This window comes from Tetrao urogallus (genome assembly GCF_951394365.1).
Source record: "Tetrao urogallus genome assembly, chromosome: 16".
Lineage (NCBI taxonomy): Eukaryota > Metazoa > Chordata > Aves > Galliformes > Phasianidae > Tetrao > Tetrao urogallus.
In genome coordinates, this window is record NC_136829.1 from 3601961 (window position 1) to 3629085 (window position 27125).

A 27125-nucleotide genomic window follows, 5' to 3' on the forward strand; every position below is an offset into this window, starting at 1 on the left:
GGATGTGCCAACAGAAGGGCAAAACAGAACAGTTAGATAGAGAAATTAATTGTTTTTTTGTTGTTGATTTTTTTTTTTGGTCTGTGTGTGTCAAATGAAAATGGAACGTTTTATTTCTGTGTACAGCCTCAACAGATGGGATATTCTTTCTTTGACAAGGATTTTAGCCACTGAGTTATTAAATTAAAGGGCATCACTCACCAGTGCATGTTCTGGCTGCATATATAAAAGAAAGAGCTGTGCCTGGTTTTTTTTCCGAGAAAAGTATGATTGTTTATCTTCATATGAAGATTTTGGACTGCAGCACCTGAGCTTTGCTGCCCTGAATTGAGGGCATTATGAAAGCGTTCAAAGAGCATTCAGATGCTCAGTGTTACTTCTTGCTGAGCTGTTCTTTGCACAGCTTGCTTTGTGGCTTCCTCTTCACATAGGGTAACTGGTCTGATACTTCACTCTATTTCATGTTGAAGGCCAAGCATTGAAAACATAAGGTTAAGGATGTAAAATGCATCTCACGTAAATCAGAATACCAGTCAGAAGAGGTAAGGTTCAGGAATTGATTGATTTAATCTGTCTTGGATATGAAACTTACCTTGAACATTGTCTGAAATTGTCCATCTCTCTCTATGGACTATAAAGGGAACTTGAGGTGACTAGTACAAGCTTGAGTATATTGAAGCTACACAGTAGAAGTTCAGAGTATTGTCATCAATTCATGGATATGTAAGTTCTTAGTACGTAAGAGTGTATTGTGTTGAACCCCTCATGTAAGATGTCTGTAACCAGAATGGTATTCCATAATAGTGTCATTCCATAAGCAACAAGGGACGTACTGCTGTTCTTGCTCTCATGATGTCGTTGTGTAGCTATTTCGTGGTTGAGGAGATCAAAAAAATCACACAAACATTAAAAATGAGAGTTAAATGGCCATTTCTCCCAACCCTGGGGAGCTTGATGCTCTCAGGGAGTTGCTGGAGACTGCCTGTGCACTCCTATCTGTGTAAAGAAAGTTGCCTTCTAGCATGCTGAGAGCACAAAACTTATGAGTGTGTTTTGCTACAGTAGTGTAGGTTTTTGATTCTTTTGATACAGTTGTGGCTCATCAATAGTGAGCCATTAGGGAGCCATGGGAGAGTCTACAATTGCCTTCTTTTTTCTCTCTTTTACAGCACAAATGATGACTCAAAGTGAAGCATTCAGTTCTAATCTATGTGAGTTCTTGTAATAAGCTTCACAATTAGAGCAGTCTTCCATCTAATTCACTTAATTTACGCTGGGAAATGAGATACTGTTCAACTAATCCGATGCTATTTTCTTCTTTATTAGAGAATGAAAGCATCCTTGGAAGCTCTGGTGGGATTCAGACTAAGCTTCTGAGAGACAAATAATATGAAAGGCTAATGAAATAGCACGCTATGGTAATTCCCAATCAGTATCTGTGCCCCACTCCTTTAACCTATAACACAATTAGGAGTAGAGTTGGTAGGAGGTGATGGACTGTACCAACTTTCTGGTCTCACGATGAGTTCATAAATTTCTGTTTAATAAGATGACACTGATAAACTTTGTTAAGCTAGGGTTTGTTCTACCTGTCTTGTCTGGTGAACTGCAGTGCTTTCAAGGAAGTTTTCTGCTGAATTATTCTACCTCTTACAAACATTATTGCATTCTCCTCTTTAAACCCAGGCAGCTCTCTTGCTTAATTTAGTACTTACATATTCAAATCAGAAATATTTCCATGCTTTATAAGAGGAAAATACGAAGAGAAAGTGTTCTTCATTCTCATCAGCAAGTTCTTTAGAACAAAAGTACTACACCTACACTGCTGTGAGATGTAAAGGATATAATTCCATACTTTTTGAATATTCGGTCTTTTGGAATGTTGGAAGATGAGCATCTTGTCAAATATTGGTTATCTTGCTCCACTGGCTATTTTTTTTTTTTAATTATTATTATAATTACCATCCCTAGAGATCTGCTCTTCTCTTGTTTTGCATTGCCACTGTATTGAGTTTTTGACCACTTTGTTTAGTTCTTTGACACCTGGATCACATTCCTGCCTCATGACATGGTAGATGTTAGCTAATATTCGTAGGTGACCTTTTTCTTGTAAGACAGGAGGAGGTTGATCAAATCATGAAATTATGTCAGATCCCTTGCAGGCAGTGGTGTTAGCTGTGAAAGCAAAAGTGAGAAGCAGATGACATGCTATGACATGTGGTCCATATCATAGAGTACTGAAATTACTTACTGCGTGCTAGTAAATTCTGCACCAGAAGGAGTATCACATGGAAAGGACTGACATTAGATTTACTAATCCATAAAACAATATGGCAGCGTCTAATTGCAGCTCCCCAATTACTGCCCCTCAATTACAGTATCCAGATCTGTCGTGGATCTTTAGCTAAGTACCAACCTGCCAAGTTTCCATTCTTTTTGTCAGTCTTTGATTGTTAAGCACATAAAAATCCTCTGACCGTTCACAGGAATGGCTGCAGCGTTGATCTCGAGAGAGCCAACAGGACACCTGCACACCCACAGGGCCACTGCATACAGTGCAGGAATGCTCGTGGAGGATGAGCAGTGAAATGCATCTAAGGGTGGTGATTGCAGGCTGGGACTGCTGTGTTGGGATACAAATGGGATAATGGGATACAAAACCAGCTTCCCCACAAGAAAGGCTTTTGCATCTGTAGAATTTATAAATCTTTGTTCTGTAGACTGTAGAAACCCTAGGTTGTCTTCTCTCTCTTCCCTGGATTTTTGCTTTAATTAAATATTCAAAATTATTGATTTTAGAATTGGTTCTGGGCGCTTTTCTTTGAGTAGGCAGACTGCTGCAATTTACCCATGCAGGTGAATTAATGAATCACTTTATTAATGCCACTGGCACATTTCTTCCAACACTGTTGACATATGCTACTGCTGTCAGCCTATTACATTACTGAGAGACTGATTTGAATGTCTCTCTTATAGACAAAAGAGCTATTAGTACCGTGTCTGTCAGTGCAGTAAAATAGTCTCGTGCTAAATTTTGTAAAATCCTCATGTTGTTTCTTTGTGCAGTTAATGGAACTGGAAGTTCAGACAGTCACTGGAAAACAGAATTTAATGGCTGTATTTGTAACAGTAATGTGCTCTTAATGAGCAATATAAATACCATGATACAGAGCTCAAAATGCTCGTTGCAGAGGTGTGGAAGTAGGAGTCACACAGATGCTGCTCAGTTACGTGTCTGGCTCTAAGGGCTAGCTGTCACTACAGATAAGGTGTGCAACAGCTGTGCAGAGGTGACAGATTTATCTTCAAGGACAGAGGTGCAAAAAAATCCAAACAATGGCACTTCAACGTTTCCATTTATTTTCTTAAAACAGCTGGGTTTGCATTCTTAAGTGCAAATTTAATTACGTACGTTCTCAGTGGCCACTGTTTGTGTCTGTTGTGTAGAAAACAATGCAATTATGTTCTGTTCTGGAGTTTTTGTTTTATTTAAAAAAAAAAAAAAAAGGGTTCTGAAGAAGCTTGACATTTGCCTTCTGGTCTCATCTTTACCCATTTCATCTGCCCAGTCTGCATCTGCTCAGTGAGGATGCTGTGAGAAAATTGCACTGTTACAGTTCCTGTTGGTAGGGGAAAAAGCAGTATCAGGTTTGGGAACACAAATCCTGCTTGTCCAGCAAACGTCTTTTCATAGCACTTTGCACTTTGATGCATTTTGTAACTTCAGGCGGAGACTTTGGTCAGCAGGAGGTTGTCCTGTGAAACTTCTTTGGTTGACACAGATACTGGAAGATTATTTTAGGGAGCTTGGGAAGTCCTTAGGTAGTACTGCGTGCTGTAGAAAATCAACATGTAATTCTGTTCTTACACATAGATACAGACTTGGGACTGTTTTTTGGGTGTGATGGACGTTTGGGCTGATCAGGTAGAGCTGATCTTGTGTTCCTGTGTGTTCTCTGTCTTTGGAAGCAGGACAAGACACACAGAAAAATTTCCCAGTATTAACACTAACTCTCTGCGAAGGAATCAGCTGCTTTCCCTATGCTTTTACTATCACAAAGATCAGTCTCTTCTATCCCTGATCAAAAAGCAGCAACGTTCCATGGCTTCAGTTTTGTCAATTAATTTTCTTGAATCTTTTGTAATTGATGTAAGCTGTTCACAGAAATATTGCCTTCTGTCATGAGATACATGCATGAAGTCTCAAAAAATCAAAAAGCAAAGAACAACCGTCCAATTGCAACAGCACCCCAGAAAACCAGCAACAGAAGTGTGCCAATTTGGCAGAGAGCATTTTTTTACTTTCTTATAGAAATCTGAAGCACTGATTTAGAACAAACCTACATACAAACAAACAAACAAAAAAACCCTCAACATTCTCCTGTTGTCACATCTGATTTTGAGATAGCTTGTTTGGCAGTTCCTTTCTGCTGCCCATGAGAACACTGGAGTGTTTCTAAAGGTCTTTTGGTAGAGAATGCCCTTTTCCTGTGGACAGATCAGAGATGTCGTGATGGTGATGGAACTTCAGTCTTCTTTCATGAGGATTGATACAGCAAGACCTTGGCTGTGCTCCTTTCCAGCTCCATACTCAGGATTTGTTCTTAGTTAGGAGATCATTGCTTTCCATCTGGGATTGTAGTGGTTTAGAATAGGTGTTTAGCAAGGACTTGCTCAGGAATTGCTTCTCTGTGTTGTCAAAGATGATACAAACTTTCAGACAGCATTAATGCAAGGGATATTCACTGCAACATTTAGATAGCTGGTTGGTTGTCCTAGAAGGTATTACCTCTTCTAAGATTATCTCCTTATGGAACATAAGCAGTGGTTTCTGTTTGTATTCAGTAATGGGCAATAAGATTAATGGCTTTAGCTTTGTTTCAGTTAGGCTGAGCGTGTTTCTTGCAACTGTATTTTCAAACATTTTTTGCCACGTCTGCTTCATCATATACTTCTGCCAAAAGGGAGTTTTTCCCTCAGTTCTATTTGGCTTTTGAACAGGCTGCTCAGTTTTCAGCAGTCTCATCTTGCTTTTTCACACTGGGGTTTTAGATGTGAGAGGTAAGTTGGGCTAAAGTTGGCAAAAAGAGTTCAGAAAAAGCACTCTGTGAAATAATCCTAATGTACCTCTGGGTGCATTTGTAAGATGAAAGTTGTTGCTGACGGGGGAGTATTTGTCACACTGCTGGGAGAGCAACTACATGCCTTTTACTTGAATGATAGTCAATCTAGTACATTTTACAGTTGCTTATACATTGAAGATCTACTGATCTACTACTTAAAGGATTACCCAGCACCTCCTATGAAGATAATTCTGGTTTCTTTCACTGCAGCAATCAAAATCTGTAGCATTTCATGTTTTCCTTGGGAGCTCTTTGTTTCCATGAAAAGCTCCAGAACTGTTGAGACCTCTACCAAGGACTGACAATCAGCTGCTTCCTGCCATGTTTCTAACACACTTCTTGATTCTTCCCAACGTAACATTTTCTTACTAACAGTACATCATCTTTATAGGAGAGGGAAAAAAAAAGTAGTGTGGTGAAGGTGACTCAAACAAATAATTTGTCTTCTATAATATCTTTTTTCCTTCATGATTGATCCCAACTGCCAGAGCTTAGCAGACTTCTATTGACTTTCTCCATCTTTTGGTCTACTTCACAGTGTTTTACCACTGAACTATACAGATAACTGGAAAACTAAGTATAGAACATAACCCCTGTTCTCATTTCAAGTTTTTTCATCCAACCTGCACCCAGTGCTTTGTTGCAGATCACTTGGTTCATCCTCTTTTCTCTCCCTCATTTTGGAGCCCTTTGAGCCCTATTAAAGCAATTGCTTAGAATTGTCATGTAGAGAAATATTCCAGTAGTAGAGTAGAGATACCCAGAAACAGTTGCCCAAGAGTAAAATGGGTGCAGTATGTGAAGTGTTTCCTCTTATGGGGGGAGTAGAGAGGGGGGGAGAAGAGTACACCCTGAATTCCATTGCTGACTGCATAATTGGGAGTGCTTTGTGCACAGGGTAAAATCTGTGCATGTTCAGTAACTCTGTTTTGGGCTTGTACTACGTATGTCTTGTCTTTTCTTGGAAGAAGTCATCTAGGACCCTCATTTCTGTGTCCTTCCTGGGACTGGGATTCAGGCTAGATGCCATCCCCATTGCAGCAGCCCAGTTCCAGATGTGCTCTTTCCTGAAGAGTCTGCAGGAAGAGGGGATAAAGGCTGAAAGGGAGCAACATGGTGGGCAAAGCTTGCAATATGAAAGACTGGCTGGATGGATCAAATGAGGCTTAAAATACTGCTGATCACAATTACATGTGTACAAACCCAATCTGTGACCCTGTTTATTTAATCAAGGTCGCACAGAGGTTTTAATTACAAAAGCAAGCTGATAGCATGAGCCTGGTCATCTGTAACTGACAAGCGTGTTTAGTTACAATGGACAAAAGCGGTCCTTATTTATGTGCTAGTTGTGCTAAATAATGAATAACTTGTTTAGATCACTTGCAATAACTTGGCAAAGACTGATGTTGAAAAGTAGCTTTCTGTCCAGTTGGTGCCAGTAGGAAAGAGCCCATTATGTGCAGTGAGGTGTTATTGAGTCCTGAAAAATTACAGTTACTGCTGCTCATCTTTGCTTCTTCAGTTTGGAAAATGAGAGCAACAGTTTCAACTCCTAATTTTCTAATATCCTGCAATGTCTATTTCTCTGATGTTACTGGAGAGCCAAAAATGAGTGGGTAGAAGAAAATGGAAACCATCATCCCCATCTTGGCAGAGGTGGAGGGGAGGCAGTTTAGATCTGTCCTGAAGTAGACAGTGAAATAATGCTGGATGTCGTCTTAATTTAAATTGCTTTGGCAATATTAGTTTCTAAACTTGCTAGACAAGACTTTAATGTCTGGTTAGCAGGACAAACTGTTTTATTAATTAAACTCAGGCCCATAAATCTGTTCTAACTGGCAATCAAATCCCAGAGTAACCTGGATCGTGCTGTTGTTGAAGTATCTACAGCCCAGGAGAGTGATGCTTAATATTTCATTTGTCTTGCTTTCAGCTGTAATGTGACTTGCAAGATGTCGTGTTTGCATTGGGAATAAAAATCAGTGAGTCTATCTTTTAATGGTCTTGCACCAAGAAACAAGTAATAAACAATTTAAGATTTATAATAATCTTTACAATAATCTGATTTTTAATGAAAATGTATCAACAGGCATTTCTTGAAAACTTTTTTTTTTTTTTTTTTGAGAAATAACTTTACTGTGTCAAAATATAATCAGCCTGACATTTTGTATCGGTGGACAAAAATCTGCCTGCAGGTAGGGGAACATTGCAGAATAACAGCAGAAACAAACCAACATGTAAAGATTTAGCTCATGACAGCAGTTTATGTTCTTGTTGGATACCTGTTCCAATTACAGTTCAGACTGGTGCTTTTTTTGGAGGTACAATGCACAGCTGATGCAATTGATCTCAGATGCACAGCTCATTGTGATCAGTTAGCCAGAGGAGGTGAAATCAGGTAACGTTTTAGTTGGTAATTTTGTATAATAGTGGTTTCTGTGCATTTGTTTCTCTTCAGTGAGCAGATGTTAACCTGCAAAACTTCTCCAAAAGGGAAAGTGCTCTGTTCCTCCCATCCCGTGGTGCACCAACTCCTTTCTTCACCATTCCTGTGGTTCTGCTTTCTTGCTGTTTTCTGGGCTCTGTGGGGGTTGTGGGGTGTGCAGTAATTCCCATAGGGCTCTAAAATTAATGTAACATTCATATGCTTCTTCTTCTGAGAGAGAAATGTCCTTTTTGTCACCTTGTTTGCACAAGAGAATAGGATTTGTGTTCTCTGAAGACAAACCACATTAGAGTGTGGCAGAGTGAAAGCTAAATGAAATTAATGAAATTGCTCATAATCTTGCACAGTTCAGCTTGGGTTTTCAAAACCACAAAGCATATGCTATTCATGTGGCTTCCAATACCATGGTGGTACTTACATCCTGACGGTGCAGGGGGGGATCAGGCAGACAGGCAGGCAGAGCCCAGGAGACCAGCAGTGGATTTTGTCACTGAGATGCTGAGGTGCTGCTGAGATATTGGTACTTGTCTTTGCTTTTCTATCACACAGGTTATATTCAGTGGCTGGGTTCCTCGTGATGCTTCTCAGACATCTAGGCACTCTTCCAAGTCTCAAACAGACTTTACTTGTGTACTGCTCATGAAATTAAGCAAACTTCACAGTCAGTCATTGGTGCCTTTGTTTTTCTTAGCTCTGAGCTACTAAAGCTCTCAGTCAGTTTTAGTGATGTTTGGAGTGCAGGACCACTGGGAGATCCCCAGTGTTCATAGCTGCAGTACCTTCTCAGACAATAACAAGTGCTTTCATTACAAATCTATCCTATTTTTCACATTTGTTTGCCTTAATAAAACTACGGAATGAGCAAATGATTTGAGTTTTCCACTCATTGCTAGTTGTGTCATTTTAAGCACTACACAGTTACGCTCAATCTGTGTTATTTAAGACTTCTTTTCCTCCTCCTGTGTTATATTCACAGCCGTTATGCATATGAATAAAGGAGGGAATAAGTACAAACCTTCTGATCTTTTAAATGTGTGACTGTTGTGCTTTATATTTTCAGCAGAAGCTGCTTTGTAGGCACTGTATTTTTGAAGTAATGTTTCTGCATTGGTAATGCTACCAGTTGCATTAATACACCAGTACAAGGGGCAGTAACTTCAAAACAAATATAATGCCTTTTTCCTTTGTTTTTCCATAACGGAAAACAAATTCTCATGAAAGATTTGGTAAATGACAGGAAACGCTCAGTAGCTAACGAAAGATTTGGGGGCAGACTTGCTTTACAGGTACGCAGTGGAAATTTTGTTTCAATGAAATGACCTCAGGCCTCTCATGATTTCTTTTTATCTACAGAACCCCCAACTCCTATTGCCCCTCCTGAGCTGCTGGCTGTTGGAGCCACCTACCTGTGGATCAAACCCAACGCCAACTCCATCATCGGAGACGGGCCCATCATACTGAAAGAGGTGGAGTATCGGACAACCACTGGGAACTGGGCAGAAACACACATTGTGGACTCTCCCAATTACAAACTGTGGCATCTGGACCCAGATGTGGAGTATGAGATCAGAGTGCTGCTGACTCGCCCTGGAGAAGGAGGCACAGGACCACCTGGACCGCCACTCACAACAAGGACAAAATGTGCAGGTAGTGTTTCTGCTGCTTTCCATGGATGTTTTGGGTTGCTTACTGATGCATTAACTCCACCTGTCCTTCTTGTAGATGTGCTTCTTTGGAGATCTGAATTAATTTCATGCATTTTGGTATGTTGTAGGTATATTTTGCCTTTTCATCCATGGGCAGGTGTTTGAGAGTGTTGTTTTTATTCATGCAGCGTGTTTGCTTGCAAGACTTTCTTCTACAGTGTATGTCTGCTTTCTTTTGAAACGGACAGAGCAAATGAGAGCTTTTCAACTGATTCTCCAATAGGCAAATAGATCTTAGGATTTGACTTACCAAATTTTCACTGTGCAGGTTTATAGCAAAACATATGTTCTTGTTAAGTAGCAGCAGGTCAGTGTTGGTTATTCAGTGCAGTAGGGATAAGCAATAAGCACTGAATTGTTAAGATATATTTCTGTATTCTGTTCCATTGTGCTGATTGTTCCCCTCACTTCTGACCAAGAAACCTATTTGAACGCTCTGCAGTGTCTTCCTTTTGCCTTTCGTATCGGAACAGATCAGTTTTGATCCAAGCATAGGAAAAATCTATCTTCTTTCTAAAGCACGTTTTGGCCTTTTCAGTAATAACTAAAGGATCACATTCCTCATGTTTCAGGTATACTGGATCCCATTTTCATAAATGAATCACTAAGGGAAATCAAGATTAGTGCTCCTCACTCACTCTCACAGCACAAGTATCCCTAGCATCATCCTTTTCCTTTGCCAAGGAAGCCTGGCAGGTTGAGAGTGCAGGGCAGAGCTGGGGGCACATCCTTACTGCCTTTGCTTTTTGTGTGACTTATACAGCAGTGGACATCTGGTGTCTCTTTAAGAAGTTTTGACTGGAAAAGAAAAAAGAAGAGAAACCTTAGCATAAGGATTTGGCATTTAGATGTTTGCTACATTCAGCACTTATCCATTGGCAGATGACAGATGTTTGGAGGCTTTTCTTCAGTGGTATGGATGTCCTGCTGGCCCCTTTGGGAAATGGGCATGGCCTCTGCTACCAGCTTTTGGCTGTCCTCATTCACTAGTGTTGTGGTCATGTTGTTGTCAAATTTTTTTACCTTCAGCAGAAATAACCTGGCACTGTGCATTTATATGTGGAATTGTGACATGCTGAGGTTAGGTTTCTTGCTCACACATAGCAGCTTTGCAGGCAAACTTTCTGCAGCAGCCAAACTTGCAAACCTGTCTGGTAATACTTTCTAGGTAATACAGGATTAAAAAAAGTGGTTAACTTTGTGCTTTATGATGGCTTGTAGGGATCCCAAATTTCTTGCTCTGAATATCAACTGATGTCACAAAGAATGATGTAGATAATCTATTAAAATTGGCTAAGTGGTGCTACTTACTGTTTTCCATCCTAGTTTGCTAATGAAAATCTTACTGGAGAAGGTCATTCTGTTAATATACGTTGCAATTTAGAGCTTGTTAAGACTGATGATGATGGCATTTATGTCTTGTTTAGGGCACTGGATGGGGGAACTTGTAGTGATCTTTATCTAAACATAGAAACAAGAAAATAGATGGTATTTCCCAATTTTCATACGTAGTGGTAGGACTTCAAAATAACCTATTTCTGGTACAATTACACAAAACTTTCATAGTAAAGGTTTTCAGAAGTGTACTGAATCCAGAAAGCAGCACTACCTTCTTGGTTTTCCTAAGAGCACCCAGTGAATGACATAAATTGAAATAGAGTTGTTGTTTTCTGAATAGTTCAGTGATGAGGGATGCCACTGTTTTTCAGTGCATTTTTTCTTTTGTCATTATGTTTTCTTAGCAAGGAGGGAAGTACCAAACTCCTACACATCTGTATGTCATCAGTAAGTGGTGAAGTGGTCCTATTTTACGTTGTTTGTAATGTGTTTATCAGGCCCACGAATACAGATAGCAAATTGAATGCAGAAATGGTAATAGAGAATATCACTTGTACTGGAAAAACCGTGTTTGCTTGGTTGCTTAAATGGCAAGAAATATTTGTAACCATAAATGGAAGTTGTCTGCAACTTTCTGAAAATGGGATGTCAGTGTATTTTTTACTAAATAATCCCCTGTGCATCTTTTCATGTTGGCATGGTCTGCTTCTGTGCTGCAGAGTCTGAGTGTGTGCTGGGGAAGCTAAGAATTTATGCACACCTTGAGGTGAGATTCTCTTTTTATTTATAACTCTGAATGAGAGAACAGGGTTTGGGAAGAATCAGGCTTTTCTTTTTGCTTCAGTTCAAGTGATGGGAGCTTATTTAAAAATACTGGTGTGAGTTAGCTGACTGCAGGTCTTATATCAAAGCCGGTGTTCCCCAGAACGGTCAGCGTGAGCTTGGAAGGTATGACTCCATCACAGAGTCTTTATCAGGATCATTTGTGATCTCCAAATTTTTTATCACAATAAATGGAATGTGTTTACCCAGACTGTAAAAGGTTTTCATTAAATGAAATCCATAAAACTAATTATGAAAGGTCTCGCTTTAAATAAACACAAAGAAGTTTTGTTAGACTGGGTAATATCTAGTTTTTTCTAAACAGGGCACACCTGGGCATTCAGTAACCTACTGGTGATGCTTTCACTTTCACAGAGGATGGTATTGCAAGCCTTCATTTGATATTTGGAAGTGACACTGAGAAGTGAGCCCTACCTTGCTTCCTTCCAGGAAAAAAGCCAGCTGCAGGGAAAGAGCAAACCCTGCCTTTGCAAATAAATGATTATTTTTGTTGTCTTGTAGTTTTTTCTATAGGCTGTGGTAGGTCCTGACTTGGGGCAGGAGAAAGTCAAATGTTCTGGCAGTAGACTGGCAGTCAGGAAAGAGATGTGTGGCACGGAATGAGGACAAGAGAAAGACTGCTGCAGGTTAGAACCAGGCACAGGGTTGAGGGGCAGTTAGAGGAAAGGATGATATAAAACATTAGGTTTTTCCCCCAGAATAATAGGGAAGGAGATAACAAGGTCAAAATAATGTCTGAACACAGCTGCCAGTAACAATCTGTTCAGAACCACCTTCTGAGTGAACCAAGCAACCAGAAAGTCTATTTGTGGTAAGGCTGCCAACATTGAGTTTTTAGAACTTCAAAAATATTTTGTATTTAATTTTAAGGTGATAACTCCCCTTAAATGGGAAGCATTAGCTGGTGATGCTGAAAAATACCATTTGGGGTTGCTATACTGTTGCTTTAATCTATTTGAAGCTTACAGAAAATCTAGAAAAAATAGCTGATACGTGCGTCAAACAACCACCCATGTGGCATATAAGGTGATTTGAAAGAGTCCTGTGCAATGAATGTGTAGGTATTGTTAAAATCACTGATTCACACACTAATTCAGCCTGGAGTTACTCTAGGTCTTCCCCTGGGACATAAATTTGTATATGTATATGAATAGGGAACTTGGTATATATATGAATATATATGAATATATGAATATAAGGGAACCAATATGTATATGTATATGAATAGGGAACTTAATGTAATTCTTAGATCCACTGTCTTCTGCAGCTTTAAATGTAGACAACTGGGAAAATAGATGCTTATTTAGCAGGAATGTTGATTTTTGAAAAACACAAAAAAAAACAAAGCAAACAACAACAACAAAAAAACCCACAGACATTAGCAGTGAAAGAAAACCTTACTGATGTTATTTGTTGCCTGCTTTTATTGGTAAATATTGTGAGGGACTTTCTGTTCTTACTGCACTAGACAAGGCACGAGCCTCAGTGGCACACGTTCCATTTGTGTTTGGTTTGTGCTAAATTTCCCCAAACAAAGGCTTGTATAGCACAACGAAAATGAGTTGTTCTTCTCTTGATAGCTTCTGTTCCCAAGAGCCACAGAGCCCTGCAGGTGAGCTGCTGAGGATGGCACAATCTTACATCTGTGTTTTGATATGTGGATCCCGCAAAGCCTGTGGGACTTGTACCTGTTTGAGCGACTCTGTCCGTGAGCTGCAGCGTTTTGTTGCTGATTGAAACTCTGCTTTCATTCCACCTCAGCAGCCTTTGGCGTGGCAGCTGGAGAGATAAGAGTCGACTTACCAAAATATGATATTCCTTTCGCTTGATCCTTGATCCCCAGTTGGTGCTTGGAAACAGTCTGATGGTGTTATTGAAAGATAAGGACTTCATCTTAACAGCTTAAGTCCTTTTACATGAGAGAGGATGACTTCCTCTGTCAAATTGATTAAATAGATAACGCGTGTTGCTTGGTTTATCCTTTTCCCTCCTCACTTCCTAATTTTTGGGCAGGAGAAGAACAGCATCTACCCTTTAAATAACAGAAAGAAAGGATGTAGTATTTCCTGATGTCGTGTTTTGTGGCTGTGGGCGTGGAGTGGTGCAATTTCCTCATCTGTCTTTGTCAGACTTTAATTTCTTCTAGCCCATAATGTGCACATTCAGACCTCCTGGACAGTGCAGACAGGGTGTCAAACTGAAGAGCAGAGTTCCATAGGAGGAAGTTGTGTTTCTGTTTTGTCTTCATGCTGCAGAGATGCAGCTGGATGCTGGTGCTATGGTGTCTCAGGCAAAAGGTGTCTCTTGGAGGAGCTGCAAATATCAGGTTAGAGATGCACCAGCTGTGGAAGTGTGCTCAAAGCAGAGTGACAGCGTTCAGAGAACAGAGGATTGATTGTATCTAAGTATGAATTATGGCTACTGGAAAAGAACTGAAGGAAAATAACAACAACCAACCATGTTGTCTGGGCTATAACAAGGGGATGACTTAAAGGAACAGACAGAATCTGGGAGCAGAAAGGAATGGAATTAAATGGTGAAATGAGAAGCAGGATGCTTCACAGTACAGGACTCTTGAGACAAACTGGAGCATGACAGTTTCCCTGGGTAGCTTGAGAAGCACAGCCCAGCCAAAGTTCAGGCAGTATATTCAGTATGTTGGGAAATGATGGTGTGCAGAGGAAAGGCTGGGATTTACTGTGGGAGTGCATCAGCATGGCACAAATCTAAGGCTTGCTTCTAGCAGTTCCTGAGCCTGGCAAAGCGTGCCTCCTGTTGCCCTGAACCAGGGCACATGTGGTGAGGAAATTTCTTTATCCTGACCCTGCAGAAGATCAGCTTTTGTCCCAAGGCATGTGGATTGATTACCCTTATCTTAGTCTGCATAAATGCCTTCATGAATGGAGAGGCAGTCGAGATAGGGCTTTGGTCTGGAGTTTTTTCCAGAGGGATTTTGCTCATGATGGATTTAAATTCTAGGGATTTATTTCTTTTTATCTGCAAAGGCATTTTTTTTTATCCTGAGGTGTTTTTTTTTTATTTTATTTTTATTTATTAGTATGAAGTCTAGTTATTCGTTTCCACATCGCCCTGTTTCTGCTTGGTGCTGTTGGTGTTAAATTTAATGACTTTCTATAATGGCATTTGAATATAGCACTGCATTCTGAGTGGGCTGGCTGGCCAGGAGGATGATAACTTCCAAAAGGCACGAGGCTTTCATGGTAAGAGGAGGAGATCTTGCTGGTGATGGGATCTCATGGCTTTTCCCAAAAGAATGGAACCTACCTGGCAGCTGTTTCCATGCCAGCTGTCTTAGGACGCTCTTGATATTCCTTGACTCTCAAGTCTTGTCCGGGTTTCATTCCAAACTGACAGATCTGAAGAGGCAGAAATGCAAAGGGAGAGAAAATGGTGTGATTCTCCTTTTTCAGCTCACTTAAAGAAGGGAGAGAAGCAAAACAAGCAGATATTTGGCATGCTAATAGCTTCTTTCCGCTTTGCTTACGCAGCTTCATTTTAGCATCCTCAATTTGAGGGTCTCTTCAGCATGATCCTAAAAGTGCCATTCCACAAAATGGTGTTCCATATAAAAAGGGTTTGTGTGCAACCAGCACTGCTGTACCAACGTCACCATTTTACGCCAGTTGAAAGTCGGGCCCACAATTTGCAAGAAAGGGCCAGGAGTGGGGTGGGTTTTTTGGTTTGATTTTTTTTTTTTTTTTCTGATTGTCACTCAGTCCCCTGCTAAAAGCAATTTATTTAAATTGCATGGTGTCTTTTAGTCTTCAGTTAAGTGCCATCTTTCATAAAATTTCATCCCTTATTACCATATTATTACTGCTTCTGTAGCTTTTTGAGGGTGCGATGAGATGATCATTTCCAGATGTCGCTTTATACGGGAGTGAAAAGCCCAGTCAGTGGGAGGAAACTGGAACGGATAACGCTGTGTGTGTTCCTGCCGTGCCTGTGGGAAGCACTGAGCTTCCATTGGGAGTGACCGAAGAGAGGAGGCTGTTTTTCTTCTCTATACAGTTCATATTGTGAAATGACAGACCCCACTCTGGCAAAGCATTCATGAAGCTCTGTGTTTGTGTACTCATGAACCTGCCTTTGTCCTGGGACAAATGCTGCTTTCTGCTTCCTGCTTATGCTTCTCTTTCTGCTTTTCTAAAGGCGGCTGAAAAATAAATGCCTTTTGATTTGGAATGTTTTTGATGTACATGAGTCTGCATGAAAAAGCACCCAAATAATGAGACGCTTAGAGTTTGTATACCCAAAGTGCCCAATTTTAAACATTTCATAGAATAAAAGGCACTTTAATTGGCTTTTTTAGAAGCTCTAGCGTGTAACACAAAAGCAAGGTAGGGGCCAAACTGAATAGAACACTGCATCTTTAGCCTCACTGTACGCTTTTAACCCTGAGATTTTTTGTAAAACATTTAGGAAGTGTTTTGTTCCATACATCTTCAATTGTTTTACATTGCCATAAATATTTTACCCTTATAATTTTTCCCCACTCGACACTAAAATGAATGTGGCTTTCTGCTCAGTGCTCTCCAGCTTACCCCTATCAGCTGGGATGGTGCCCAGTTTGTGAGAGAAGTGGGGAAAAAATAATTAAAAAACCCACACCGAACACACAAATACAGCTGAGCCCTACTGAGGAGAGCCAGCAGATGGAGTATGAGAGTACAGAGCCTTTTTTGTGCCGGTGCGTGTGTTTACCTTGATAAATACATTGCATTTTCATTTGGTTTTCACCCTGCTTGAGCATGAAGGTAGGACAGGTTGGGTTGTGGGTTTCTCTGTTTGCTTGTATGGGCTTTTACCACCTCTTTTGTTCATGGATGTTTCTGTGATCCATTATTTTATGGCATCTGAACATGACAAAGCCAAGAGTGAGCCAGATTTGTCCTCCCTCCTCATAGGGTGCCAGAATCCCTCTGTATCTCAGTTTGCATTTCAGAGGTGGAGAAGCAAAGACCTGAACTCCACAGTCTTTGGATTGTGATGCCATGATGATTGCCATGGGATTGGTAGGGAAAGGAAGCTTTGTTGCCATCTTAATTCTTTGTTATTCCACTGAGCTCAAAGCAAGTAAAAGGAAATGCTTTCAACTCCTTTAAACTTAATCTATAAGCTAAAAGCTCATAAATGCTTTTTATCGTTATTTAATAAAAAAATACGAAGTAGTTGACTATTTTTTTACTCTAGACGTATTCAAGTAGGCCATAGCTGTGACCATATCAAAGCATTCGTATATTGCTGGAGAGGCGTACAGGCCTGAGCATCATAATCAGCCTGACAGTTGTTATTACAATGTACTTCATTCAGCATCCACAAATCCTCCTCTTAGCTGCCAATAATCCTTCAAGTATTAAACTAAAATCTTGGTGCAGAAACCATTGGAAAGGGATTTATGTGAAGACCACAACTGCCAAAATAACAAAATCTGAAAACCTTAACATAACAGCTTTCTCCCTGTGGCACTTTGAAAGGTTTTCCAGCATTTACTAGAGAATAAAAAATATGCAGGAGGGAAGTAGTCCTTAAATATATCCAGATCTCCAGATTTTTGAGTAAAGGCAGGGTGATGAAAATATTTGGTGAGCTTGAAAGATTAGGCTATTTATCAAGGCAGTCCATCACTTTGAAGATGAAGTCAGAGTGGTCTATTTGTCCAACATGGAATTTTTAACGTACATTTGGCTTAGTAATGCTTGTAATAGGTAAATTGTTAGTACTGAGTTATTTTTAACAGAAAAGGAAGTGAGGCAAAGAAGTGGGAGATCAGCTACGAGACAGTGAACGCTGCACCAAAGGCAATCTCAGGTACCAAATACTGGATGTGATGGACAAAGTTGTACGTATTAAAAACCAGTTCTTCCCTGTGGGCTTTGTTCTCAGAGATATTATTTGTTAAGCCTCTATAGGAGCAAACCTTTCCACTTCTTTTATGGGCCACTTTAATACAGTGCTTATTTTTACATTCGTAACACCTTCCCCTGCAAGAACCTCCATGTGGTTCTTCATCCCAGGCAGAACCCTGTGGTCACTAAAACTGAATATGAAAGCCTCTCCACAACTGTCCTTGTTTTCTTTCATGCAGAGCTAAATGCCAGTTCAGATGGATAACCTTATTGCCCAAATGTTTTTGAGCTTTGTCTGATACAAGACATTGAGATACTGATGTAATGCCCACTCAAATCACGGCTGCATGTGACGCGTTATAACTTGCTTTGGGGTAATGAATGTGTCGTGGTGATTGTGAGCGTGGATTCTCATTCCTCCACAGGTTATGGTCTTCCTTTTTCTAAATCACCCTAATTTCAGTTGACTTTCCTATGTGAAAACTCAATTTCTCCAGTTCTCATCTCTGTCCTACTCTTCTGAAGAGATCACGAAATGCAGACATGAAAGATGCATTTTGAAATACCTGACCTAAAACTCGGTCCTCTGTGTGCTACCTGTGCTCCTGCTTGTTCCAAAGCTGTTTTCAATCGCTGCTGGTTTCAATTTGTGGTGTGCATGTGTACTGCAGATACATGCCTTCTGCCAGCCTGCTCCTACCACCTCTCAAAGGTTTGGACAATGTATAGCATTCCCTTGATCCAGCTGGCACAGCAGAGCAAATATTTACTTCTTTTCCCACAGAAGCAAATACCTCAGTGTAAAAGAGCTGGAATTGCATTCTGTGCAAACAGGTGTGCAACCAGTACTGCACACTGCAGCCTGTCAGGAGCTAAATCTCCCAAAGCTCCTGCACTGCTGCAGCACAGCAGGGCTGCAGTCTCAGGCTGCAGGCGGTGAATTTTTTTTCACTGCAGGGCTGCACTCAGGTGCTGGGAGCATCAGCAGCATCATTTTGTTATTGCTGCCTTTTCTCTGGGGCACTGGGGTCCCTTGGGAGTAGAATGTGGAGGTTTTACAAGCAAGCACTGTTGAGAGAGGGGAAGGCAGTGCATTGTTTAGGTTGAATATCAGGAAAAACTTATTTACAGGAAGATCTGTTAAGCAGTGGAAGAGGCACCCCAGGGAGGTGGTTGAATCACCATCCCTGGATGTGTTTAAAAAACGTTTGGATGTGGTGCTCAGGGACATGATTTAGCAGAGAGCTGTTAGAGTTAGCGTAGTACGGTTAGGTTGTGGTTGGACTTGATGATCTTTAAGGTCTTTTCCTACCTAAGCAATTCTATGATTCTGTGATTGCTTAGATATGTTAAACAAAGGGTATATTTCCAAAAGTGCAATGGAAGGACCTAAAATGAAAGGAGTGGGGGGAAATTCTCACTCTACTGAAAAACATTCTAAAACTTGTTTTCAAGTTGCAGGCTGTTTTCTGGAGATGTGTTTTCTGAGCTGAATCACTTCTGTTCTAAGTTTCTTTGTGCAGGAAAAGCTTTTTTTTTTTTTTTTTTCTTCTGATTGGAGCAATTTGCTACAAAATATTTACATTCACCTGCAATTTTATCAAACACTTCTCCTAGAGACAATAATTAAAAATGAAGAACGTTCTCCTCGCGTTCGTCCTTAAGCCATGTGATACTCCAGTAGCCCTGAGATCCTTGGACCAACTCATGTGCAGCATGCTGCTGGGAGCATTCCCCCTTTGCCTTCTCTGTTGTTGGGATAGGATGTCTGCCATGAAAAATCAGTGTGGTCCTGGCACAGCAAATCCTTATTTGTTTTTCTGGGAAGACACAAGTTCATTTTTGGGGATTGAAGTCAAAAGGCTCATCACGTACAGCTGTAGCCCAGCATTTGTTCCCTTTAGAAGCTGATCCTAGAGTATATTTAACAGCAATAAAATATCTTATTTTATTGCTTATCTTATTTTCCCATGCATCTGGCAAGAAAGAGTAATAGGAGTTGTAAAAGCACATAACATACCTGAGTCTTAATTGTAGATGACACAGATGACAGTGGAATGAACAAATATAAAGTCAGTCTGCGTATGTTCTATGAAACTTAGTTTGTCTAGCAAAATATCTTGGTGCTGTTTGACTTGCAGTTTGTGTGGACACCATAAGCATTTGCACATGTGCAAAGGTTTGAAGTTTTTGCTTGGGAGTTTTTGCACAAGAACTGGGTGAGTTTGGTAGGAATGGGATTGAATCTTCATTTAAATATTCTAAGGAATACTGAATGAAGAATTCAGTGAAAAGAGTTATTTTAAAGAATGGGTAATGAGTTTTGTTTTTCAATACACTTGCCCTCATTCACAGTATGAAAAATAACACTGTGTAATAACATTGCCACCCAGGAACAGGACTCCAAACCCAGTGCTATGGCCAAACCCTACCCTGCAGTCTGTACTGGTTTCCTCTGAACCACCAGCTGGGGGAATTCAGGGCTCACAGGTATTGCATTGGGAATAGCCCATCATTTGAAATGCTTGTGACAGGGTTTTGTAAAAGAAATCTCAAGAAATCTCATTGCTGCTATAAGAATATGGAGAGTTAAACATCCGTATGCAGTTTTGTTTTCTCCTCTGTCTCTGCCTCATTTCTAAACAGATTCTGCCTGTGAAGCTTTCATCTCATTCAACCTTTCTTTTCAAATAATATTTTCTTCTTCTGTCTCTGATTTCTGAAATCAGAGTTGAGTTTTCTCTTACATGACTGAAATTGATGCCCTCCAGTCCCTGCAAATAGCTTGCCTGCACTTGGTGATGGCTTTCTCTCTGCTGGAGCTCCTGTCCTCAGCTAGCTGCCCCACTTGGCACGGCCACTTTTATCTGTTTAACCATTGACAATTCGATTGCTCAGACCTTTCCAGTTGTCAGGAAACCTTAACAGTTACTCCCTTATACCCACGTCTATTTGACCACATATTTTCCATTGCAGGTAAATAACTCTAAAACCAGGTTATCCTCCTGGGGTTAAGGGAAAAAAATCCAAGAAGGCATGATTAAACTGCTGCCTGAGTCACAGACTTCATAAACATTATGCAGAAATCTCCACTATTCTCCACAGCAGGACAAAAATGGCCACGCTGTGCCTGACAGTTGCATGGGAATCATGAAATAGCATTGCCTCAGATAATGTGTTGACAGCTTTGAAACCCAAATACCTTCAAGGGTTTATGAAAAAAATCCTACCTTAGGTTGTCCCCTAGGTTAAGGACCAGAGCGCTGGTGGTGTATCACCTTCAGCGTTTCCTTTAAATTGGTCTTTCTCAAAGGAGTCAGGCTGAAAAATAGCAAATTGTAGCCTGCAGCCGTCCATCTGTTCCCTCCTGAGAGCACGAGGACAGTGTGAGATGCTCTGGGCACCCTTCGCACCGCTGCAGGTTGCCTTCTTGTGTATTCAGAGCACAGAAGGAACAACAGTGTGATCGGATTCTGGGCAGCAAAGCTGAGCGATTCCAGATTGTGTTGACAGGTCTATCCTTAAAAACCCTTTCTGCTTTGCTTTTGTGATTTTTATGACAGTTACAGTACCATTGGTCCAAAGAGCTGAAAAATTTGGAGTCAGAAACCATCTATCTGTTTCGCCACTCCCTGCATAGTACAACCTTAGGAAATTTGGTCTTGTTTTTCATTTTTAAACCTTCATTTTGCTTATGCTTTCACGTGTATTTAACAGTCACAAATGGATGATCTGTTCTCCGTGCTAAAACACAGGCATTGAGCTGTGCTTCCAGGCTGCCATCTACATGCATCCTCTCTTCTGCATTGCTCCACCTCAAGACTGAATACATTTCCAGAGTGGTAAAACCAACAGCTTTTTCTCTGTGATGGCCCCAAGGACATTGGGCAGAGGAAGACAGGAGCACATTTTGTTTGTGTGCTGGGTGCACATCCAGCTGTGTGCAGAAGGCAAATTGGGGGCCAGGCTGCTAAAAACTGCATTGTTGGTTCTGCTGCCTGTTTGTCCTCGAGTCCAGCCCCAAGAGAGTCAGCAGGTGGTGGGACGTGCTGCCCAAGCTCTGTGCTGGGCTGAGAGGCTGCTCTTTGTTTGTACTGCAGGGTTGTATGATGGCAGAGGATCTGGTATTTGCTCCCGCCGTCTCCATAGAGCACCAGGAGCATCTTTGCTGCAGTCAGAAGGATGCAGCACTGTGCCCTTTACCTGGTCACAATTAACTCAAACAATTCCTTTGAGCTGCCTGGGCTTCTTGCAATGCTAATTGCCAAATCATATAGCTCGCAATAATTTTAGCTCTACTTACACTAAAATATTATCCTAGACTATCTGGGGAGCCTTATTCTGTGTAGTATGTTGTCTGCTTGAAAGGAAGCGTGGGAGCTCAGGAATCATGCCAGTCAGTGTGATCTGCAAAGCTTTACGTTTTCTACGCTGCTGAGACAACATATGGGTGTCAAGATGTACCATACTAGAGAGACATTTATAAGGGGAGGTTTGACATGAAGCTTCAGAACAGCACAGCTTCTTGGCAGCCTTTGCATTGCATTGTACCAATGTATATTTATATTTTTTTTTATACAGAGCTATTATGGCATTAATATGCAGTACTGAATTTAGTGGACAAGAGCAGTGGATGTCTGGAACGCTGTTGAGTTCACTGCAGATACAGCAATGCTGGGCTGAGTGCTGTTCAACTTTCACATTAGCTCAAACAGTCTCTTGCTCCTGTTTCCTTTATTTTCTTTAAATTTTATTCTCTCTCTTTTTTTTTCTGCTGAAAAAGAAGTATTTTTAAATTTCAGAGTTGAGCTGATGCTTCATCCTCGTGGGAATAAGAGCTCAGCTTCTCCTCCCTCCAAGCACAGTCTCAGATCTCTGCTTTTTTTAAGCACTGTGCCAGCTTTCAGCTCTCGAGTGCCTGCTTCCTTTGACTGCTGTGTCAGGTGGGTAGTGAGTGAATTCCAGGTATTGTCTTAGGAGGAGGAAGCATCACGGAATGGGGTTTTTCATCCTGCAGATTGTGTCATCTATAAAACCTTTGGGTTATATTTAAGCTCCTTAGGACCTTGCATGTCACCAGAAAACAACACATTATAATCAAACTCTTATAACACAGATATGATTTCATAACTCCGGGTCAAATTGCCTGAGAACCTAAACTTAAAAAATTGTGTGTGGATTGAAGGGCAAAAAACCTCTGAGTAAAACGTATGGCAATTAAATATCTAAGCAATGTCACTTGCTTAGTAACAGCTTTGTGGGAGATCTCATTATTTGATACCATATAGTGTATTCTTTATAATAACAGAAGTTGGAGACATCTTGCTTCTGCAGTATGTTGTATAGAGACTCTGATGCATGTTGTCTGTGAGTATGGAAGTGCTCAGCAGAAATTGCAGTCCTCTGTTTTTGTGCAGTGGGAACCTGAACTGGACCTGGGGTTCCTAACTACTGATGTAATACTAATAAACACAGAAGGAGGTATAAAATGTGGTAAGAGCATCATTAAATTTTATCAAACTTTGGCAACTGGATGAATGCACTTTTTGCCCTTCTCCATCCTTGACCATGCATGCACAAAAAGCAGGTGCACAACCATTTCTGTGACAAAACTTGAAGACTGAAGGCTTCTATTCTTTTCAGTGTTGCTGGGGCTGCATTAGAAAGGAATCTCTTAATTCTGCCAAATTCTAAATACTGGTATTCAGTTGGTGTTCTTTCAAATGGATGAGGCCAGGCTCTTGGTGGTGTGTAGCGATAGGATGAAGAGCAATGGCTTTAAAGCTGAACACAGAAAGTTCAGTACAACATGTGGAAGAACTTCTTTATTATTGTAAGGGTGATGGAACACTGCAGCAGGCTGCCCACAGAGGCTGGGGAGTCTCCTATGAAGACATTCAAGACCTGGCTGGATGCCCATCTGTGTGACCTATCGTAGGGCACTGCTTTAGCAGGGGTTGGACTCGATGATCCCTTGAGGTCCCTTCCAACCAGGGGAGCAACAAAGCATTTCCATTGTAGAAGTGGAATTAAGCTTAATGTAGAACAGGAAAAATACAGAAACTTTCTGTTAAACTTTCTGTGTGAATCAGTATCAAGGAGCTATTTTCTGTATCACATCTGTAATTTTCTGTTGGTAGCCTACAAGTGATTGATCGATTTCTTTCTGGCCTGTAGCCCATTCAGTGAGTCTGTAGCACTGAGTCTTGCTCTGTATTAAGAGTCTTTTTCCTTGCTCCCAAATGGGACTCACTGCAGGGCCAGCAGGCTGTGGCCTTCCTTTGCTCTTCAAACACTGCCTCTGACGTCCAAATAGCAAACGGAGCAGCTTCCTCCCTCTCTCTGCATGCCATAAAGAAAATAGTTTTAGTGAAATTAAGTAATCTGGTTTAGATTCTAAATACATAAATAAACAAGTTTGTGGTAAATGAGGTTTCAGGCTGGCTCCTGACACAAGCAGTAACAGTGGCATTAAGATGCAGTGCAGGTTCTCTTCTGGGTTCTTGGTTAGTTTCTGCTATCCCGAGAAGAGACAAAATGAGGTTTCATCTGGTACAGTCGCTGGCAGTTCGAAGCGTTAACTGCTGTGGAAGAAGATTTGAAAGGCAATTTCCCTTCTCAATTTTCTCCTAAGTCATTAAAATTCATCTTTGGTTCGTGAAACATCCAAATTCTGTTCTGCCTAGTTATCTGGATTGGAGATCTTACGATTGTTCGCTGCATTGAATATCCCTTAAATTTATAGCAAACTGTTTGACACCGTTTTACAAATCGTCCATGATTCTACAGATTTATCTTTAGAAGTTTGATTTTTTTCCTGCCAAATGAACGCTAATCTTGCAATGATCTGAGCTTAGCGCTGCTGAAACCTGAAGCTGCCTCATTGCTTCTTTACTTATTAGCGTTATACGCTGCTGCAGCACTTCTTCTAAAGGTTCTTACTTCAGGTTGGACACACTCTTGACTCCTCAGCCCTTTAGTTTAATATATTTTTTCTACGATGCTAATGGCTATCAGCAGTAAAATGAATGAAGAGAGGAAGTGAGTGCACAGTTTACTCATCCATGCCTCAGAGCACTTATTTGGGAAGAGACCTGAAGTTTGTCTTAGAAGTGCGGAGGAGTATAAAAATAACTGTGCCACCATATTTGAATTTAAAATAACTCCTTTTTAATTCATAAAAGCTCATGGCAGGAGTTGTCAGGCTGTGGGTGTCAGAAGGGTGATGAATTTGTTGAGCAGAGGCTAGAAGAATACATAGGACTTTCTGTGTATCTTTTCTTTAGGAAGTTAGTGGAAAGGGAATAGCCTTTTGTCATACTCGTGTCACATTTTATTTTAGCTTAAGACTGATGAGAGAGGAGAGGAATCTGGTTGTCAAGAGCAGCCTGTCTCCTCTCGCCTGCTTTGTTCCTCCAGTCCTCAGCTTCTTGCAGCGTGCAGCAGAGGCAAAGCTGCAGCTAATCCAAGCATTCAGCTGGCTGCCCTGCTCACACTACTGGCTTTTGATGAACGCGGTGATGTACTTTAATCCTGCCTTGTGAAGGTTACTCTAAACCACATTTTTTTCTACTTGTTATGTTTATCTCTACATCTGTTTTAAGTATGAACATTCTTGGATGCCTGGGATTTGGGAGCTGGATTTTTTCTGTGTAGACAACAACCTTAACAAATGATTGTTTCAAAAAGTTAAGGTTAATGACAACACGCTTTTCAAGAAGCTCCAATAATAAATTACTAGGAGGCGAAACATGGGTACACAATATGTATTTATATCCCAGCTTTGACACCTCTCGGTCATAGAATAGATTGGCAACTCTTTGCTGTTTGTCAAGTACAGAGGGAAAGAGAGGGGATGAGGAGATTCATCTTGTTCTCTGAAGTCACTTTGTGTTTCAAGGCAGACACCAAAAAAGAAGGTTAAATGAATGGTGAGAAGCTTTCTTTTTCCTTCATTTTTTTCTTCAGTTGTGCCTGTGATTGTATGCCGCTCATCAAGTAGCCAAAGGCCCTTCTGAAAACTTCTTTCATTTCAGAATGATGCCAGACAGAACGTTTGTGAAATAATTACAGAAAATGAGTGTTGATGCATGTTTTGACTCTGCTGCAGAAGTAATTTGGTCTTCTCTAGTTGAAGTAATTACATTTGTTTCTAAACAGAGAAAAAGAAATGGTAATTGTAAAAAATAAAATAAAATAAAATAGATCCAACTTCTACTTTATGTAGTGGCAGATAGTTGGAAGGCAAAAAACTAATTATTATATTAGTGGAGTCATTGTTGTGTATTATTCATTGAGTGAAGTACTGTTATTAAACACATCGAGTCGTGAAGGATTTGTGGGTTTTACAGAATAGCTTGCCTGATGGTTGCTTTCTTTAGCTTTACAGAGAATAAACGTTTTTACAGCATTGGTTAATACCAGAATTAGCATAGAATGCTGCAGGAACTCATTAGCTGCTATTACTTTTTAATCTTTCTAAAGGCAAAGAAGGTCTTTTGTTATTTGAACTAGAATCTTCACCTAGGGGAGGAGCAAGACTATCACTTGTAGTTCTGTACCTGCAAAGCTTCTGCTCCATGCGGATGGCCAGGGGTAAGGTTGTGTGTCCTTCCTTTTGGAGGGGGCTGGAATTGCCGTGTCCTGCATGGGGCAGCAGCACAGGCCTGGAAGCGCTGTCACTCGGTTTCTGTTTCACTGTCCATCTTTTCAAAGGGATGAAAGGTGTGTGTGGCTCCCTGAGGTTTTGGTGCAAATCAAATGATGTGGAAGCTCACAGCCTTCAGTAAGGATAGGGGTTCAGCTTGTGTTTGGGAGGACAACTCAGGAGCACTCTGGGGGGAAGCCCAGGCTGCAGCTAACTGCTGAGCATTGCTGATGTTGCTCGCTGTTGGTTTTTCTGTCATGAGTGTGGTCTTGCAAAGAAGCACGCGTATGCTGATTCTGCTGGATGTAGCAGAACTGTTAGTAGTTTCTGAAATGCAGATGACCCTACAGTGGACTTGCTGGCAGCCCTGGCAAAAGAAACCCTACCAGAGGATAGAACCTCTTGTACATGAATCATTAAAACTGTGTCTATCAAAATGCAACGGCCAAGGGAAAGCACACCACAGCGCTGCAGGAGACCCACGGGTCCTTGCAATAGCCAGTGGAACAGACGTTACCTGTAAGTAAGTTGTGGCTGTGTGGCAGCAGTGACTTTCCCCAAACTGGCTCTCCTGCAGGGCTGATCCAGGCTTCGATGGGCTCAGCGTTGCCCGCAGTTTTGTGTGCTGGACATGTAGTTCTCCTTCATGCCTTGCTGGTGTGTGGTCTCTTGATTTTATCTTCTGTCTTTCACATTCAGGGAAGCCTTGTTCCATTGACTTTAACTGGAAATTGGGCTTAAACATTTTGAGATAAACTTTGGCTACACTTTTGCCCTGTATACTGGAGTCCTGTTGGTACATATCTGAAAGCAAAACTGGACATCTGAAATGCAGATTGTATGTTATTGTGACTTGTTTAGTGAGAGAATTTTAATTGTTGAGTATATTGTTAAATTTAGAAGTTAGTGAAAGGAAATACAGTGGAACATTGCTCTACATTCTTAATGAGGCACCTGATACTTTGTTCAATATTAGCTAATTTGCTAGTTTCCTGAAGAGACTTCTTAATCTCTTCCTAATGCTTTTACTCAATCTGACAAGATTCATTTGCACTGCTAGAGTTTGATTGCACATATTTAACAGGTGTACATCACTGTAGAGTCATGGACTAAAATAGCCACACATCAATAATGGATTTAACCTAATACTTT

At 40.8% G+C, this 27125-nt stretch overlaps 1 protein-coding gene across 1 annotated transcript in view; it reads left to right on the forward strand.

Annotated features, from left to right (window-relative positions):
* PTPRT (protein tyrosine phosphatase receptor type T) overlaps positions 1-27125 on the forward strand; it is a gene marked incomplete at both ends in the record, with an annotated part of 415989 nt that overhangs the window by 203264 nt on the left and 185600 nt on the right. Inside the window, one exon of the mRNA XM_079543413.1 lies at positions 8923-9216. Within this exon, the coding sequence (XP_079399539.1) occupies positions 8923-9216 (294 nt within the window). The remainder of the gene's footprint in view (positions 1-8922; positions 9217-27125) is intronic.